Here is a 21,282-nt window from a genome sequence, read left to right as displayed (position 1 = left end):
CCACCATTTATACTGGCCACTATGTATAGCCTATCTTGTACTGAAAATTGGCATTAAACCCTACAACAACAAGAACAAGAACTTTTATTATAATACAGTACCATATTCATAATATCCTATGGGTAGCATCATTTCCCAATTGGTAGCCTCACTAATCTAATCTGGTGTTCTGAATCTTGACCTTGAACAGGTGTTAGCTTGGAAAACCAGATTTAATTATCATCAATATGTAGCCTTGAGATTCTTGAACAGCGGATATGAACTAGAAGTAATTGCTTACCCAGTGGTGTTAATTGATAATGGAATATAGTATTGCACTTGTACATAAGTAAGATCACAATTGTCAGGTAAGTGAACCATACAGATTACAATCATCAAGACATCTCTCTCACATCAGGGTATAATTTCTTTTGATCAGGAGGTGCAAGATGAAAAATGTAATGGAATACCTGTTTTTGCCATGGTTGTTTATCTTTTAACTGGTCAATTCTAATGCACATATATGTATTCAAATTTAGTTTATATTAATAGTCCATGCTGCATTAGCGTAGTTACATCTGATGTACGTTAGTTTTTAATACTGACATATATGTAATTATTTTAAAATCCTTATCAATGTAGGGTCCACTAGTTTTTCACATACAATCTCATCCCAAAATGAAATTACAATCTCATCCCAAAATGAAATATTTCTTTACAGATTATTTTCCATACTTTTGGAGAATATTTTTTTTTACATACAAAAAATTGCATATGATAAAGTGAATCAGAAGACATAATCTATATACTAATCGATTTGGAGTATACGGCATACCTGATATTTTCTGATCAAAAAGTATAAAGTGAGTTGGATGACATAATCCATATAAAAAGTCCATTTAAGACGAGGCTCAGATTTTCTGGTCAATAAGTATAACTTATAGCCTGGCAAATATGGTGCTTGTCACAAAATTTAAACTTTATATTTGATGTTCATTTCTCATGCAGTGTTCATGGTTGAATCAGTAAAATGTTGACAATATTTCTCTCTCTTAATTAAGATTCTGCTCTCTATGTATGTACATACCATTCTGGCCATTTAACGTTTTATTTGCATCATATGTGTTTTTGAAGGACACTGAATTAGAAATCTCCCCACCACCACCAATTATGCCTATGCTTATAATCTGTTCCCATCAAGATTCCTGCCTCATTTTCCCCACATCTAACCCTTTTCTCTTTGGTCTTTCTAATAATTTTTCATTATTCATTATTAGAGTCACAAAATCATGCCATACCTTGAAAAGTTATTGGTCATTATGCGAGGTCTGTTTTAGGATGGGCATTAATGAGATTCACCGAAATTTCTAACATCACCTGAAAACAACAGAATGCATGAAAATTGTACTTATTTTTTCAAGCCCTATCTACATTTCTTCATTAAATTCCAACTAGCATCAGGAAAATCTCAAATGGATTGATGAATTTCACCCCATAATTTTCAGTTCTAGAAAAGACTTGTATTTTGATCCTATTTGTATAAATTAAATAAATCAGCATGTGCAGAGTACAATTTTTCTTTTATATTTTGTTTTAATTGTCAGAAAAATTTTGAGAAAGTTGTAGAAGACTGCACTCAAGCACTGAAGTACAATACAAAGTATGTAAAGGCTTTGACTCGAAGGGCGAAGGCATGTGAGCAGATTGGAGATCTTACAACTGCATTGGAAGGTCAGTCATCAGTGTTTTTTATTAACTGTAAATTACAAAACTTTCAGTTTAATGCTTTTCATTTATTCAGAGAATATTGTTTTGTTTCTTGTGGCATGGCAATTGAAGTAGATTATTTAGTACAGAGGCTATTAGGACACACCCTGCTAGCTGACCAGTGGTGATTCATTGGTAGAATGTGAACCTGAACCCTTACAGCTGGCATGCTAACCACAGGTCCATCACAGCTCTTTCCTTTATCACTGTAATGGCTGTAAAACTTGGGACACGATAAAATAATCATCTTTTTCCATGTCCCAAGACCTTTATGCATGTCAAACATACAGTATTTTCAGTGTCTCAACACTTGTACACACAAACAATCTTGAGACAAAATTGGCAAGAACAACACGTCATATAGCATTAGCATTGACCAACAATTACCACGTCACTAAACTGTTTTAAACTGTAGTGATTATTTTTGTTATTATTTTGCATGTACATCTTTTCCAATTTCTTGAACATGAAATTAAATGATGGTAAATAATGACTTACAGCCAGTTTGGCAGGGTTCCCATGCTGTCGGGAAAAGTCAAGAGAAATGATCATTTTTTTCCCCGACAGTGAAAAGTCCTTGAATTTTTCAAATATTGATGGAAGTCAGGACAAACCCGGGAATTTTCCTCCACAACTTGATGCCCGAAACAGTTACGTAATTGAGTTGTAACTGAAGTGATCCTCATGATCAATTTCTAATCAGAATATTAGGAGGTTACAGTCTGGATCTTTTGGAATTCAAGCGCTCAGTGGATTAGATTTGTCTAGTAGACTTTTTGTTTCACAGACAGCTCAATATCCATATTTTTTTTAATGAAGGTATGAAAACCAATCTAGCATCACAAGAGGCCAACATTGTGGCGTTAAAGCATAGCTGCTTAGGGGATGGGCTAGCAAACTTAAACATTGTTAAACTGAGTTAATGCCTGCATGAAATCGATATGAAAATTATTTAATTTCTCCGAAATTGTGAGTATTAAAATTGTTGTCTTTAATCTGCTGAAAGACGATAAAACTAATGAGTTGATGAAATCTGAGCTGGTACTAGCAATTTTGATTGCTAGTGGCACAAGCACACAGAATTTCACAAGAAGAGAAAAATATTAAATGAAAAATATTTAATATAATACTGGTTGTAATAAAAATACAAAAATGAAAGAGCACAAAATTCTCAATATTTATTTCGAGACCAACTTCGGAGTTTTGTTGTATCATGTGACTGCCACGTTGACATGTGTTATCTCACTCAGGGGGCATACAAAGCAGGGAACCAGACTACTCTGCTTGATGAATCAGACTGGCAAAGTTTCTTCTAGTTGTTCTCGAAATAAATATGTTGAGAATTATATGTTCTTTCTGGTTTTTACAAAAGGTATCAGACTTTCATTTAATATAATTGAAATTTTGTACAACAACATTAAAAAGGAGTTTGTTGTTGATATCACGTGACTATTGGACTTCCAATGTCATTGTTTGAGATTTGTGAAGTCATGTGACCATTAATGTAAATGGCAAGTACCAGGTCAGGTTTCGTCTGTGATGAGTTTAGTCTAGTCTGTCAGTGGATTAAAGAAATAGTGATTATAATACTTGCCATTTTTGAGAAAATAAATAATTTTCCTATTGATTTCATGCAGGTATAAGTCGATATAATTTAGTTTAAATTTGCTAAGCCTGCTGGTAAGCTATCTTATGGTGGCGGCAGATTCCAAATTGTTATTTGTAATTGCTCTGAACCCACACTCCATCCTAAATGTCTAAATGTGAAAAATGGGGTTGGAATATTCGGAGGAAACTCGAATTAGAAAATTTTGAATCTCTGAGCTGAACTTCGGTACGAAACTATTACACAGTGACATGTAGCTTGAAGCATTTGTTTCAGATCTTAAATAGAATGCAGGAGAAATGGGAAATTGTTGTCCCTTTTATTATATATCAATAATCAAGAAACAATAAGAGCCCATGTATCAATGCTGGTTTTGGGACTGGTTTATTGAACTACAAGACAATTTGATTTTACAGAAAAGTCAGTCCATATTTATACAACAATATATAATTATGAAGGTCTTTTGTCAGAATTTAAATCAACCCTTTTGTAAATGTTTTTAAATCATCCTAAGAAGTTTAGGTTGGTTGACAAATCTTGTTTGAGATTTTATTGGAACAAATAAATTCAGGGTTCTGTTTTTTTCACTGCAAGATAAGATTCTAATACTTTGCACATTGAGCCAAAAAAGTCAGTGGTGACAAAATGGAAGGCTAAAGAGATCTTTGCCAAAGCCACAAGAAGAGTTTGACTGGCATATCAACAGGTATTGTCCATTGGAGAAAAAGACAAGTGAATGTATGGGATTTTTTATATATAGTTGATTTACTTGGGTGTTTAATTTACAGACTTGTTATGAAAAGATAGGAAGTATAACATATTTGCTGCAAAAATTGAGAAATTATTGTGACAATTACGATGTAAACACACTGACATGCGCATGAAATAACTATAACATCAACAGTATTGGAGAACAAATCCATGTGACTATAAATATTTTGAAATTATTGAAGTCAAGTTGAACATTTTTGGTAAGTTTATTAGTTTTTCAAATGATTATTTTTGTTTATTTTATGATCATTAAGTTGCACCAGGAGCAGGATTATGTGTAAAATGCGTTTTTGGTCAGGTTCCTTTGAACCCCTGGATCGGGGGCACTGCCCTCGAGACCCCATTGGAGGAGGACCCCCCAAGCTCCCCTTAAAAAGTCTTCAGCTTTTTTTATGGAAGACCAAAATCATGTCTTTATGACTGTTAGGTAGAAATACTAGGGAAACAGGAAAATTAATAAATTTATTGAATTTTGAAACAAATTATAATAACTTATAACATTTCCATGTTGAATGCCACTTAACAACCACAAAGTCATTTTTTTATCTTGTATGATAGATTAAATACACTGACCAGTTAGTGTTTAAAAAGATGTAGAAGGTGTCCCAAGACTTATAATACATAAAACAATTGCTGTAATTTAATGTCCCAACATTTATTGGTCATAAAAAATTATTTTTGAAAATAAATGTGTCCCAAGACTTATAGTTTATGGCTTTTAAAATGCTCACTAAAACCACTTGAGAATTTGCAGTGTACTAAGCCCCAGTGAAGTATATTGCATGCAACCTTAGCAGGTGTTGATATCAGTTGAGCCAACAAACAAACTAATGTGTTTTAATAGCTGGCTGACCACTAACCGTTTCCATGATAAACTATTATACCTTGACCAAAGTTTGTGGAGTGTTTGCACTTTAGGTATGGAACAAACCTGTTGTTTTGTGGGAGTCTGAGGCAAGATAATTTGACTCAGAGAAAAATGTGTTTTGCAGAATAATTTATTTATGGAATAAATTACTATATCTGCTCTTATGGATGACTTGCACTTAGTTTAATAAACAAAGCTTATGTAATTTGGAGTCTAAAGGTCAGAGATTATGCTCATGGTAAGTCTAATAAGAAAATAATGGTCCCTATACAGTAATATTATTTCAAGACTATATACCGTAACCAAAAGATTGTTGATCAGTAGTCTTTAGAGTTAACCATACCCTACCTGGATAGAGGACTGTTTTACACACGGCACATTTTTAATGTGCCATTCACAGTACACTTTTTGAAATGCGAATCTTTTTTACAGATGTGACAGCTGTATGCATATTAGAAGGCTTCCAAAACCACATGACCTTGCAAATGGCAGACCGAGTTCTGAAAGGTCTAGGCAAGATAAAGGCACAAGAAGCATTCCGAGTAAGAATTAACCAGCAGCCAAAATGAGTCATTAGCAACAGTGATACTGTTATTTTAAGTTCATTAGATACATTCGTTGTAAAAGAACATGGCCTGCAGCCATCATGAGTAATTAGCAACAGAGATACTGTTATTTTAAGTTGATTAAATACATTCCTTGTAAAAGAAAATGGATTGCAGCCATATTGAGTCATTTGCTACAGAGATTCTGCCATTTTAAGTTCATTAGTTTCAAAGCATGCATCTAAATGTGTTTGGTAATCAAAGAAAAGATACAGGCATGGAAATTTACCTTCATCTGGAAGTTTATATTTCCAGAAGTTAAATGTTCACATATGAAAAGTTGTTCAATTGATAACCAAAACTACCTCAATATTCCAGTAAGTAGTTTGCTTTAGATTTAGAAGAATGGTTCTCAAACTTCTTGCAGCTGTGATAAACTTTTGGCTAATGTATCACTCACGGCAAGCCCACAGTCCACAGGAAGGCTGCTTTGACCCTTAATTTGGGAACCTATGATTCTGAGATTCTGAATTTTATAAGTAAATATGTGATAAGTATGCTTCATTGTATGCCTTGTGCCAGAATATGCTAAAATTGATTGATGTCACCAGTGTTTTCCAATGGAGTTGTTCGTGGAATTGGGTTAGCAAGTGGGTAGCATATCAAACGGTGGTTTCAAACATGCACCGTGTCATCATAATTGTGAACAAAATCAAATAAAATATAAATGAAATTAAATATTTTAAGATGTAATTTTTTTCCTGATGTTTTCCAGCTGGAATTTTGTAGTCTTTGAATCTGTGTAACAGATTGAAGGTTGGTTCCTCTGTATGTGCATTATCTTTTTTGTTGAAAAAGTCCCATTGTCTGAACAAAAAGATGAAAATCAAAGTCTATTAACAAATGTAAAAAAAGATACAAAACTACCTGACTTTTTAAAATAAATTCCATAAGGCTTATTTATAATGAACAAGTTGGCTGTAGAATTTTATGGTAATATTTATTTCCAATTTCAAACTAGTTACTAATTGTTGGACAAATATGTTCTTGGAATAATAATGTTTTTTAAAATATATAAAATCTAAAGATATCAGTTATTTTTGATTGGAAAAGGAACAGTCCATGGGTAGCATTAACTTGATGTTAAGATCTCTTGATCAGTCTTTTTGTATCATAATCTACTATGTAAAACTAGCTGCAAAGCATGGAGGAGATATAATTTTCAGTCATGACATTATTATCACCACATGACATTATTATCACCACATGACATTATTATCACTACATGACATTATCATCACCACATGACATTATTATCACCACATGACATTATTATCACCACATGCGTGTTCCAGAAATTGACAACCTCAACATACCATGAAAATAACATAGCTCCAAATTTACACAACTCCACCTCAATCCCACCTATTGCTGAGTAAACCAAATGATAGCAATATGGAATAATTGCGATTTCGTTTAGTGATTTCTACCCGGAGAGAGAAAATCATCTATTCATTGTCGAAAATAGGAGTTCGATCCTTGTTTTGCTTCGTAGGAGAAAAATTGCTTTCTGAACCTGAATCAGCAAACTCGGCAACCAATGTCAGCATGAGGTTAACTGGATAGTTGGTAATTTTGTGGGTTTTTTAAAAATCCATTATCATAAACATGGATTTAACAGACTTGAAAAGTAATATTTGATACATCTTTTAAGCTGTTAGTGAAAATGACTGATATATACATTGGCTGTGTAAGTTACTCTATAAAGGATTCAGTAGACTGTAGACTCATCAGTCTTATTCAGTCAAGCAAAAAGTGAAAGGTCCTGCTTAGTTCTGCCTTTTTTTTTACACCTGTTGTATTTGGCATTATCAGACACTGCTGACATGAACTTTAGAAGTAAATAAATCTGAGAAATCATACCTTCTTACAGAAACGAAAGCCCACCATGCCATCCCAACAGTTTGTTAGATCTTATTTGGCTTCCTTCACACAAGATCCTATACTGTGTAACCTGTGTGAGAATGCAAACACAACACAAGCACAATCAAATGGACCAGAGACACAGTCTGAGCAAGCAGAAAATGACAGACAAGAAGTTGCTGTAAATCACAATCCAAAGGAAGAGAGGTAAACCAGTCTGTTAGTGTAGATTGCAGTTTTTCCTCAGCTTGTAATGTTAATGGCAAGTTATTTGGGGAACAGTTTGTTCATCATGGTTTGTTTTTCTATGCAGATCAACAGTTCATTAAGACTGTCAAGATTGTTTTTGTTGTTGTTGTAGGTTTAACACCATTTTTCAGCACACGATAGGCTATGCATGGCGGCCAGTATTAATGGTGGAGGAAGAACCTGGGAAAACCCTGGGAAGAACCACTGACCCACGAGAAGCTGCTGACAAGCTTTCTCACATACCCACATTGGCCGAATCCTAAACTCAAACCCACACAGACAGAGGTGAGATGGCAGTGATCCGTAACGGAGAGCACTTTAGACCACTCGACCACTCTGGGCCCCCAAGATTGTTTTAGCCACAGCTTTGACAACAAGGTGGGTGTATGTGGTAGTCGGGGTGAGTACATGGGTTTTGCCAAAAACTCTTGACTTTCATGTACATTTGTAGAAAATCCATATGGAAATGGGGAGAAATAATACCAAGATTAATGTGTGTGTGAGCTCTGTGGTAATTTATTCCTCAGTTTACAATATTTTAAACTACTATGAATATTTTAAAAATAATCTGTGTATGATGGATTTATAGAATTTTAATAAATGTATTTTTATTTTAAAAAATTTGTCTCCCAAAATTTGCACTGGCAGGGTCATACATAAATATCAGCAGCTTGGACAGAAAATCAGTCTAATGTGGAAAACATTCAACCATGTAGTCACCTTGATTCTTGGGATATTTGTACCAGTTGCTCCATGAAACATTTGTTACAATAATTAGCTATCATACCCTGCCTCTGGGGGCCCCGAGTGGTCTAAAGCGCTCTCCGTTACGGATCACTGCCATCTCACCTCTGTCTGTGTGGGTTCGAGTCTCGGATTCGGCCAATGTGGGTATGTGAGAAAGCTTGCCAGTAGCTTCTCGAGGGTCAGTGGTTCTTTCCGGGGATTTCCCGGGTTCTTCCTCTACCATTAATACTGGCCGCCATGTATAGCCTATCGTGTGCTGAAAAATGGCGTTAAACCCTACAACAACAAAATACCCTGCCTCTGTAGAGGTGGGGTTGTGTAGGAATCCTAATGCCTATCCGGCCAAACAGCACACAGTCTGTGAATGCAACTTGGTGCCATAGTTTTTGATGGATTGCCACAAATTGTATCCTATGTTATAGTGATTACTTGAAGATGTGCACTGCGACAGTGATGAGCACAGTGACAAATAACTATACTCTTGTTTTTGAAGCAATGGTGTTCATGATGAATCTTGTAAACACATCTAATCTCGCTTATTTCAGGGGATTGCCAAAAAAACTTTGTAAATGTTATGGTCTTCATCCTAAATCATGCACATCAACAAATACTATTCTCCCATAATTTTTGTTGGAGTTATTGCCCTTCTGTTGGAAATCTAGGAACTGCTCATTGATTATATATGTATGAAAATGATTAATTCCAATTTCAACAACCTCTATGCTTGTTCTATTTATTATTCTGCATGCAACAATGTGGCAAAACTCTGGATCATCAAGAACTAAATCGTGTACTCATTATATCTCATAATATTTTTTGGTTGAGAAGCTTAGAATGAGCTCAGCATGCTACCAAATTGCAATAGTATCAGTGGGCAAAAAATTTAATAAATTTAAATGATGCTTGTTTGTTAGTTTTAATGGGACTTGTAATATATTATTGACTATATCATACCAAAAGAAATATGAGCTAAGTGCCTTTCTCAAGGACACACCAAGGCAGCTGACCAAAGTTGACTGGGGTGGGTGGAAGTCAAACCTTTGACCCTTGGAGTTTAAGTCTGATGCTGTGCTAAGTGAGCTACTGTAGCTTCCCAATTCAAGTAATGCTGAAATAATGTCCACTCCAACATTTTTGACTAAAAGCTCAAATTGGTAATCTTTGAAAGTTTCTTAAGCATATACTTCCAGTTGCATGATACAACCAAACTGCAGCAAAATTTATCAATTATAAAGGTAGGAAAGTTTTGCTAAAAGGAAGATATGGAATATCTGATTTTACTCCAGATTCACAATACGATAAATATGACCATAAGTATTATTCTAGTGAATAAGCTGGTAAAACCCACAAAAGCCAAGATGCGAGTCAAACACACAGTGAGACTTCTGCTGTAGAATTCTACCTTCACAGAAACTGACAACTGTAATACTGGAAGGGTATATGATTATAGACTTCAGCTTAACATGCATGGTTACATTTTGTTCGGAAACATCAAATGGGAGAATTCTTAGTATTTTGGGGGGTTTTCATGACGTAAAATAAACATGAGGTTTCAAATGAAGGTACCAGTTGACTCCACATTTCAAAAATGGCTGAACAAAGATAATCTTATGAACTTAACTAGTGTCCGAGCTTTTAATGGATCACTGTAAAACCTTCTACAGATTATGGTCCGCATCTGATGATTTGCATGTTGATAGTTACTGTGTTGCTGCGATTGTTGTTATAATTTACTGCCTGTTTGACTTGCTGCAGGATGTAGTGTATGAGAGAATCTTGCAAATGTGGTCTGAAAGAGTTCTTTGGATGGCTACGAAACTTGGGAAATTATATGACTATCAAAAGATTTGCATGTTGACAAATCATTTTGGTCCTACATTTTTGCTTTTAGAGTTATTGCCCCTGTCAATTTGGAGCTGGATGTAACATATGATAGATTCTTGGGAATCTCAGTTTTTATTGGATTGCCTTGAAACTTTGTGCATGTTACGGCTATAATCTGAAGATTCACATTTAGACCAATCACAGATTGACCTTTTTGTCCTACAACTGAATGCAGTGCAAGGCAGAATCTTGTGAATGCAACTTGTTTTACAACTTGTCACTGTGGAACTGGTGCATATTGTTATGATCATCATATGGAGAATCACAATGTCAGATCATGATTTTTTAAGAGTTATTGCCCTTTTTGACTTGTAGCTGGATGCACAAAATTATTTTAATGCAGCTACTCTTGTTGACCTCCAAAACTTAAGTGATTCATCCCTGCTGGACATCTAGTAAACCGTGGGACGGTACGGGTTGGGTGGGGAATGTACTATTTAATGGTTGGTAACTCATTATATTATTGCATTGAGAATGCTTGTCAACAAAACTTTTTTTAATGAAGTTGTTTGTTTTCTGTATAAATTACATTTATTTTCAAGAAGCCCAACATCTGAAAAAGATCATTTAAATTATTCAATGGTTTTAGACAGCATTCATGTGTATGCAAGAATATTTGTGTATAATATCTTTGCTTTTTGTTGTTGTTTATTTAGTCTGGTTTTTTGCTCGTACATGACTACCAAGTTTAAGGCAGGGAATCTCTGATATAAGGACCAGACTAACTGGTGAAACCAGGAAACACGATTCTTTTTTTCAAAAACTATCAACATTTATTTTGTGGAACATCATCTACATCAGAAGTAAAAATTGTTACTGCTCAGTTAGTAAAATATTAATGACATGATTTCATTGCAAATAATAATGAATCTGAAACTAGTTTTTCCACAATGATCCTATCTGAAACAACGCTCATTATTTGACAAAGTATTCATTTGGCCTGGTGGCTTTGCTATCTTTAATCACATTATGAATGAGTTGGTTAATTTAAGGTAGTTTAATTATATTACATACACAATAATATTTATAACTGTTTGATTTATTACTTGGAATGAGTTCAACCGATTACGATCGGGAACACTAGATCTTATGCATGTAGGATTTGCATCCCTTTTAACTTTTCTTTTATTCAGTCTACTCTATTTGATACAAAAGACAGAATGTGATAATACAAAGGAGACCAGCTTTTAACTAAGTGCAACCATACAACAAATACTTCCTTAAGTCAGATAACAAAACACTGCACTTTTTTAAGTTCTCAGGGAAACGTTCATGGACAAGAGCTGTTACAGTCAGTTGATGCTTTTTGTTTGAATACAATAGGGCACATCGCATTTCTGAAACCGAACTAAAATATAGAACTAAAACACAAACTTTGCTTGATAAAAAATCTGTTAAAGTAATACCTCCAGTAGGTATAAATGACATTTTCATGTTTCAGATTTCATTGAATATCTTCATTTGCTGTGTACTAAGACTGTCGTTTGGAAAGAACATGCAACAAAATATGACTTTTCATTAAATCTTGATAATTTCATAATGTTGATTAAAATTTCTATTTTCAGTATTCATTTTTTAACAATAAAAGGAGTGATACATCAGTATTTCATTTACCAATTTTGATCACCATTTTCTTCCAGTTCAATACTTGGCTAATATTTTTTGTTTTCTTGTTTAAAAATGGGGTCCACTCCTTACCTCCGCATTATAAGCGAGTTTGTGATTTATCAGAGCATGAGTTATCAAGGGAGTGGTGCATATAATTGCCTTTTGCAATATTTTTTTGGACTATAAATGTATCTCATTCATGGAGTAGGAGTAGGAGAGGCAGGGGTATAGATTACATTAGCAGATTACTTACCATTCCACTTACATTTGACTCTGTGCAGGATCTTTTGAACCAGAAGGGGAAAAAAAATAGTATTTTTTGAAGCCATATTTGTTCTCAGAAACAAATGCAAATACTGCCTAAAATCAAGTAAATTTCAAGTGGTGACTCATTCCACGTGGCAAGTGGTGTTTGCTGACATTGATATAGGACTATATTCTTACTAGATGGGGCTTGCTTGAACTAGGTTGACATGTGTTGACTTTGAACATCAAAATTGCTAATGCTGGCAGAGCACTGGTTTTTCATGTTCAATAACTCCATGTTTGTTGATATTTTGTACTTTATTTGCCAAGTAATTCATCATGTCAGAATAATGATTATACAGTTGATCTCTCAACTCTTCTTTGAAGCATATACAAGAATGAAGCATTTGAACAGTGAGATCTGTTGCTAAATAAACCGATTTATGATTCCTAGGTGGGACAATTTTTGGGACTTTTGTTTTTAGTTGAAATATATGTATAGTAATTTTATATTTCAGTATCTTTTAAACTATTGGTCCAAAACTTTGCTCATTCACTTTGTAAAGATTAAAAACACAAAAATACATTTGCAAATAAGATGGAACACTTGAGGAAGACCTTAACTCTTGTGCTGTGGCATATTTTTACTGGAACACTTGGGGAAGACCTTGAACTCTTGTGCAGTGGCATATTTTTACTGGAACACATGAGGAAGACATTGAACACTTGTGCTGTGGCATATTTTTACTGGAACACTTGGGGGAAGACCTTGAACTCTTGTGCTGTGGCATATGTTTACTGGAACCCTTGGGGAAGACATTGAACTCTTGTGCTGTGGCATATTTTTACTGGAACCCTTGGGGAAGACATTGAACCCTTGTGCTGTGGCATATTTGTACTGGAACACTTGGGGAAGACATTGAACTCTTGTGCTATGGCATATTTTTACTGGAACATTTGGGGAAGACCTTGAACATGCAAACTCCAAGTCTTCTTTCATGGTGTGACACATGTTTGAAAGAACACTCCTGGAAGATTTTCAAACACTCAAACTCCAAGTCTTCTCTACTGCAGTAGCAAATGTTTGCTACAAAACTCTGGGAAGACTTGGAACTTTCAGACTACAAATCTTCATTGTTTGATCCCTGTTCAGGTACAACTACACTTTAATGTTGCAATGCATAAAAAAAACATAAGTCACATTTTTCAGTAAGATTGCAGAAACATCATTGTATGCTCCAGTAGGTTGTAGTGTTCCAATGTTGGAGCTTAGCAAACTGATATACAGTAGTTATGTATGGACATTCATGAGATTGAATGTACGAGACAAAAGCAACAGTTTTGTTGTTTTGTCTTTGATTTTTTTTTGTTGGAGTCTTATAGAGGAACATGTATAATAAACAATTTTGCAATTTTTCATGCAAAAACGGTGGTTTTTGCTTGTTGATCATAGTCATGAAACCTCACTGGAACAAAAAAAAAAATTCAGAAAATCACTTACAGACTTGATTTCTTTCATAAATCCATTATAAAAATGTATTCAAAATCAAAAGAGTAATTTTATTAAAGAAATGTTTCAAATTCTTGACATTTATCACCTACATACTTTAATCCTGACTTATAGCCCATTTTAACCCAACCAAAATAAGACCCTAATAAATTTAACCCAGAGCTATAGCCCTATTAAACCAGCCCACACCAGACCCATTTTAATTTAATCCAAAGTTGAATTCCATATAAATTGTTTGTTTATGCAACTAAATGTGTCTACAGATTATGATGGGGAGATAATGTGCAAAATCATCTTTGGAAGACCCGAAATGAACTTCCTTAAGTCATATATGTATATTACAATCTTTCCACCAATTCAGTGATAATTTCTTTTTAGGATTTGTATTTGTATAACTCTATGATTATTTCAAGTTGTTTTTAAAATTGTTTTTTTAAATTGACATTTCAGTTTATATGATACAGCTCTTGAGAAAATCAAACAGCAAGAATACAATGAGGTTATCTCCCTTTGCACAGCACATTTGGATCAAGGCTCAGAAAATTCTCATGTCACAGAAGCAACACTTTTAAGAGGGACTTTCTTATTTTTGAAAGGGGAATTAGATAAAGCCCTCCAAGATTTCAACTTGGTTTTAGATAAAAATGATTTAGATACAAAGGTAAGATATTATGTTATGTTTCTAGTGAGAAAGTTTTACAATGTTGGAATCAGCTCAGTTTTAGATACAAATTATTTAGGCATCAAGATAAGATATGATAATAGTTTCAGTAAGTTTTTTATCTCAGAAGTCCTATCAGAGCTTTCCTGATCTTGTATGTTTTCACAGAGGCAGCCATTTTGAATTTTATTCATGAAATTGAACCAATCACTTGATACAATATTAGATCAATGTTTTTATGAAAACTAAAAGTATTGAGTCATTGATAATAAAGATTCAGAAGTTACTTTCATTTAGCAGTATATTTCTTAGTGAGAATATGTTTAATTTACCCTTTATTTTGTCCATATACATTCAGGAAACTGATCATAGGCTGCACACTGCCTTCTCCAGGATTTTGTACTCATGGGGGGAGGGGTATGCCATACTGGGGAAATTAATATGTCTTACATATGCAAGTTTTTTAAGTCATCTGGCTATAAGACCAGGTGAGCATATGGTATGTCCCAGTGTCTGTCATGTACTATGTTTCATGCATCATCTGTCATGCATTGGCCATTCATTCATATGGTGTGTCCATCACACATCATCTGTCATACATTGGCCATTCATTCATATGGTGTGTCCGTCACACATCATCTGTCATGCATTGGCCATTCATTCATATGGTGTGTCCATCACACATCATCTGTCATGCATTGGCCATTCATTCATATGGTGTGTCCATCACACATCATCTGTCATGCATTGGCCATTCATTCATATGGTGTGTCCCCGTGTCCATCATGTGCTGTATTTCATACATCATCTATCATGTATGGGCCATTTATTCAAATGGTATGTTCTTTAGAAAGTCATTTGTTTCACGTATCATCTGCCATGCATTGGCCATTTATTCATATTGTATGTCCATGTGTATGTCATGTGCTGTATTTCCCGAATCATATGTCATGCATTGCCCATTCATTCATATGGTGTGTCCATCATGTGTCCATCACACATCATCTGTCATGCATTGCCCATTCATTCATATGGTATATCCCTGTGTCCATCGTGTGCTGTATTTCACACATCTGTCATGCATTGCCATTAATTCATCTGGTATTTCCTAGTGTATGTCATGTGTTTCATGTTTCATCTGTGATATATTGGCCATTCATTCATGTGTTATGTCCATGTGTCCATCATGTGCTGTATTTCATACATCATCTATCATGTATTGGCCATTGATTCAAATGGTATGTTCTTTAGAAAGTCATTTGTTTCATGTATCATCTGTCATGTATTGGCCATTTATTCATATTGTATGTCCATTTGTATGTCATGTGCTGTATTTCACACATCATCTGTCATGCATTGCCCATTCATTCATATGGTATCTCCCAGTGTCTCTCATGTGTTGTATTTCACACTTCTGTTGTGCATTGCCATTAGTTCATCTGGTATATCCCAGTGTCCATTATGTTTCACGTTTTATCTGTGATGTATTGGCCTTTCATTCATACAGTATGTCCTTGAGTATCTCATGTGTTTCACACGTCATCTGTCATGCATGTGCCATTCATTTGTGACTTGGTATGTGAATTATTGATTCACCAGCTAATGGCTTTAATTAAAATCTGTGTAATTAAAATCTGTGTAAACTGTGTAATAAGAAGCTGTAGTATCTGTCAAGCAATGCAAATTATGAAATGGTAATCTAAAGTTTAAACATTCAAGCTTCAATGAGAGGCACTTTTTTTGGCAGTGAACTGTTTGTTTTTTTGTTTTAATTATTTCCATTGCTGCTTCATTTTTTTTAAATTAATAATGACTGGGTTTGCTTTTGCATATTTACACTCAAAGATTTTTATTGTAAAGCTGCCTTATACTGCAAGGAAGAAATATGTATGATTAGTGTAGACTGTCTAAAATTCATACAACCTTGTGTGAACAAATTTGTCCTTTCCTTTGGAATGACAAATATTGCATTACATTTTACCATGTTCATATTTTAACCTCACATTTTTTTCGGTCTGTTGTTGTTTAAATACTTACCCTGTTACAGATTTCAGTTCAGGATCAGAAGTGGATGGCATATTAATCTCCTGTTGAATTTTTCATCAGGCCATTACTATTTTTCTAAAGTATTTGTGGTTGAATAAGTAAAGAATACAGTAATTATGTACTGTTCTGTCTGCAGCATTTTCTCAGAAAATATGATCGATTGCATCATCAACACACTTGCATTTAAATTATCATACAGTGTGTTGTAAAGTGTGTGTTACTGCATTTAGAATCATTATCATGTACAAGCTTTAATAGAATCATACGTTACTGCAAGTAGAGTGTCTGGAACACTTCTGATGTAAATGAAATTATTTTAACATACAATCAAGTTTAAAAAATGATTCTGGAGCATTTCTTTGTATCATGGTTAATTTTAGTATTTAAAAAACACAGGAAACACACTCTTGAAGAAAACACTGAACTTGGAATATATACTTTGGAATATATACTTATGTCATAGAGATCACAGATCAGTTTGGAAGTAAGTGATTTGCACACATACTAATGAGTTGATCTTTGAATTTGATTGGCTGACTCTGTTACACTCTGGTGGCCATACTTCTGATCTTATTTTGATCAAACTTGGAATATACTAATTCCTCATTATAATCCTATTCCTGGAAGCCATGCAGTTATCTTGCATATGTAACATTTTGATTGGATATTTTGAATCCAATACAACATTTTGATTGGGTATTTTGAATCCAATACAACATTGTGAGTGGGTATTTTGAATCCAATACAACATTGTGAGTGGGTATTTGTTATCTAACACATTTGTTATCTAACACATTTTGATTGGATCTGTAGTATGCATTTGGATATTTTGTAAAACAAAACATTGATTGGCTCTGTATTTTGTTTGCAATACAGCATTGTAATTATGTGTGGTATATATGAAATGGCATTGTATTTGGTGATTATTAGCCAGAACTAAAGCAGAATAGACCCTGTAGGAATAGCGTGATTGCATTCTTTGAGTGTAATAGGATCTCTATCACATCTGTTATATCTATGATTTGGATTGTCAATTTTACCACTAATTAAATTTTATTTCTTACAAGTTCTAAAAACTTTTATATTTTTCTAAATATAACATCTAGTTGCAGCAAGTTTAATTGTTGAGCTCATATTTGTGAAAAGCGAGTTGTAGCAATCACTTTTATGGTTTTTTCATTGTTAACATTTTTAAAAGATTTTTTGATTGGGATAATTTCCTAAACCCCATAAGAGATTCTCATACTTTGCATTAATCTATTTGAAGCTAAGGCAACTCATTGTACAACATGGTCCTTTGCCCCTATTACCTTGATGTAAAGATCAGAGTCAGAGTCATGAAAAATTTGCTTTCAGGTTTTGGCTACAAGGTTTTTGATTTTCATATATTTCAAAAATCCTCTGATGGATTTTGTTGAAATATTGGACAAGGCATTATAAAGATAAGGCATTTAATTCTATGACATGCTTGCTCCATCTTTTGACTTTTTGGGTCAAGGTAGCAAATTTTACAGCAATGTTTGTAAAGTAAGCTGAACATGCATGACCTTGGCCTTCACTGAAAGAGTCATCTAAAAAAAAGTTTTAATTTTCTGTTTTCACAATTTGACTTTAGTTTTAGATTTTATTGATTGTTCAGACATCATAAAGTAAGTTTGCAATCAAACCAGTACCAACATGGATTATTTCTTACTTTGTCTCTCATTTTCAGATGAAAGTGAATGCATTGATAAAGAGAGGAAGCTTATTGATACAGCAGGAGAAGAAAAAGGAAGGTCTAGTTGATTTTACAACAGCTGAGGATACCGATTCTAATAACTCGGATGTATACCACCATAGAGGACATGTAGGTCTTGATTACTTTACAGTAAAACAGTTTCTCAATGTATAATGAGTGCATGGCTTCAGACATCATAGACCCAGATCTGCCATTGCATTACATACAGAGGTTTCTCACTGTAATGCTACTCAGGGAAGTCATACACATACAATGCAGTACAGGTGGGGTCACCATCTGCGGTACATTACATGGAAAAATGTAATTCAGCCTGTATAATGAGATCTCTGACAATACTGTGCTATACTAGATGCCAGGTTATACTGAGGTGCTTTGTAGTGACTGACCACTGGCTCTGTTCAATCTGTGTATGCCTTTATTTAAACAGTGCAGACCCCAGATTGCTGGCATACTGTGTGATGACAAATTTGTGTCTATACTGTCCACAGTTGGATCTGTTAGTTTATTGTTAGTCTTTTATACATGGTCTGTTTTCATTTATTGGAATTTCTTTGCACTTTCACTTAAAATTTAAGCCGCAGTTGGGAATTTTCAAAAAAGTTCTTTAAAATCAAACAATTTATTTGACAATTCTCATGGTTTTTTTTTATAGAATCTACCTCAGTTATCCTTGTCAGCATCTAAAGTTAGCATTGGAACTTTCCCATTACTCTTGCTAAAAGGCATAAATGTACAATGGAATTTCTAGACTGGTTCTTTAAGAATGCTTAGCTTATGAACAAAATTATTTGAAAAGGGTTCCAAAGGTGGATAGAACACATAACCATCAGGAGGTGAAAGTTGTTTGTGAGTTCTATTGTGACATTCATTCTTAACAATTCAGGGCACAGTCCAGTGTTGTAGATGTGTCTATATTTGTACATAAGATATATGTTTTTACTTTATATTTTAATTTAGATGTATGGACTATGTAGTCTGAAATAATGAATTCTCATTCATATATATATATATATATATATATATATATATATATATATATATATATATATATATATATATATATATATAATTTGGTCACAGTGTCCACTTTATAGTTATTAAAAGTGGCACTTCAGTGATTTGACCTGTATAGTTGTTCTGTTGAGGTCTTTCTTACATAAAGTGAAAACCATAAATTTTACTTTATAGCTATTAAAAGTGGCGCTTCACTTTTAAAGTGGGACCTTTCACAGAGATAAATTTATACAATCTATTGTAGTAGCCGAGTAATGACCACTCATTGGGATCATAAAGTAGGATGCATTGCTGGCTAAACCAGTATAAGAATGTCTGCTCAAATTCTCATCATAGATTTAGGGCATGAGCAGGACTAAGCACAAATAATGTAAACAGTGGAATGGTGTAGATGACAACCATAGTGCATGTCTAGCACACATGGGTTTGCCACTCAGGATGCACCATTATGCACCATTAAAATGAAGTCAGAGGATTTCAATACTGGGAGCACAAACTAAAGAGAAGGGAAAGCACAGAAATGCAGTCTGAGACACGACAACACAATTACATTCAATGTATTTCACCTCTTCCATTTTTGTCCCTCTTGAGTGTGTATTGCAAATCGAGGGACCACCACCCAGTAAGTGATCCAGGAAATCCCTTGTGGCGACAGTCACAGTCCCAGCTTCACCCATGCTGCCTCAACTTAATAAATCAATTTTGGCAGAACAAATACAGGCCTGACACAACATTGGTTTGACAGCCAGTGCTCTCTACTAGCTCTTTGTAAGAAAGATCAGAACAATCCAACATAGCTTTGTCTAGCATAATCCAAGTAAGGACTGGTTCTGTGGATCAAATTCCAATAACCCATTTCAATATAAGGTACTGGACATCATCATGGATCATAAAATACCATTCAACCATTCAAGTGGTCAAATTATAGAGCATTCTAAAAGACATAGATGTAACAGGCACGGAAATGTTGAAATCCATGTGAGGAAGCTCCTCAGAATAAGGAACTTGAGGTGGTTATAGGGGCACTGTTTAATAATGATGGGATTGTGCCATCATAATCAATAGCACGTTGTCAGTACAAAAACTAATCTTGCCTATAATGTTGAATGATGGGCCTACTTACACAGTTTAGTGTCTCGTATGCTGTCCCAATATTAGAACATTGACTCTCATGCCTTCAGACATAGATTACTTTAGTCCCGAGTTTCCTCTTAACCTTGCCACCCCATTGTTTGATATTTGGACATTTCTGTTGGGCTGTAGGGTCAGAGCGCATTCCCTATCGAAAAGACTAACAATAAACTAACAGATGGGGTAGCCGCTTTCTAGCCGACCCAGCAACTTGAACGACTTTTCATCAAGATATAAAACATCAGTGGTACGTGTAGATTTTCATTCAGAGTGCTGTTACAGATTGTTGTTGTAATGGCGACCAGTATTAATGGTGGAGGACGAACCTGGGAAAACCCCAGTAAAAAACACCAACCCATGAGAAGCTACTGGTTTCAGATTGTTATTTAGCAGCTAATGAAGTGAGAACAGATGTTGCAGATTGAATGCATATGTGATAAAATTTATCATTCAACAATAATTTTCAGTTTTCTAATGTGGCTTGTCCTACCAATGTACAAAAAATTCAAATGGGTTAACCAGGTCAAAAAGCACATAGTTTTCGCTCATTTATTGGCATGTGGCAGGTGTGATAATTTGGCAGAATATGATAATAAATATGTTTTAAAATTATTTTAGTGTATTGGTGTTTAGTGAATATTTAAAAGAAGGTACAAATAAAATGAAACACCATTAGTTGTCTTTTGTTCTGGCAATGTAGCTTTTCGTAAAATGATACCAAAGATTATGGTTTGCGAGCATGGAGTTACTTGTGTATGTTTAAGTTTATTTATTTGTGTGATACTGTCATGATACATGAAGGGTATTCATCTTGATACATGTACAAAATAGGTGGCAGTACCCATTGATAATATATATAAATATATACATCCATTTAACCATCCATCCATCCCTTTCCCACACCTTCATGAAGTGTTGAGTTGAGGTAATTGCTGGCACTGAGATCTGTGTTACATGAGCACAATTTTCCAGTTTGGCCTGATGGTGAA

At 34.5% G+C, this 21,282-nt stretch overlaps 1 protein-coding gene across 1 annotated transcript in view; it reads left to right on the top strand.

Annotated features, from left to right (window-relative positions):
• LOC149793323 (mitochondrial import receptor subunit TOM70-like) overlaps window positions 1-21,282 on the top strand; it is a 60,050-nt gene that overhangs the window by 18,430 nt on the left and 20,338 nt on the right. The window contains exons 3-7 of the mRNA XM_089967301.1: window positions 1,584-1,710; window positions 5,424-5,533; window positions 7,470-7,666; window positions 14,154-14,364; window positions 18,122-18,256. Coding sequence (XP_089823427.1) covers window positions 1,584-1,710; window positions 5,424-5,533; window positions 7,470-7,666; window positions 14,154-14,364; window positions 18,122-18,256 — 780 coding nt within the window. The remainder of the gene's footprint in view (window positions 1-1,583; window positions 1,711-5,423; window positions 5,534-7,469; window positions 7,667-14,153; window positions 14,365-18,121; window positions 18,257-21,282) is intronic.

This window comes from Sinohyriopsis cumingii, chromosome 8, assembly GCF_028554795.1.
Source record: "Sinohyriopsis cumingii isolate HCF-2022 chromosome 8, ASM2855479v2, whole genome shotgun sequence".
Classification (NCBI taxonomy): Eukaryota; Metazoa; Mollusca; class Bivalvia; order Unionida; family Unionidae; genus Sinohyriopsis; species Sinohyriopsis cumingii.
This window is presented reverse-complemented; position numbering and strand designations above follow the sequence as displayed.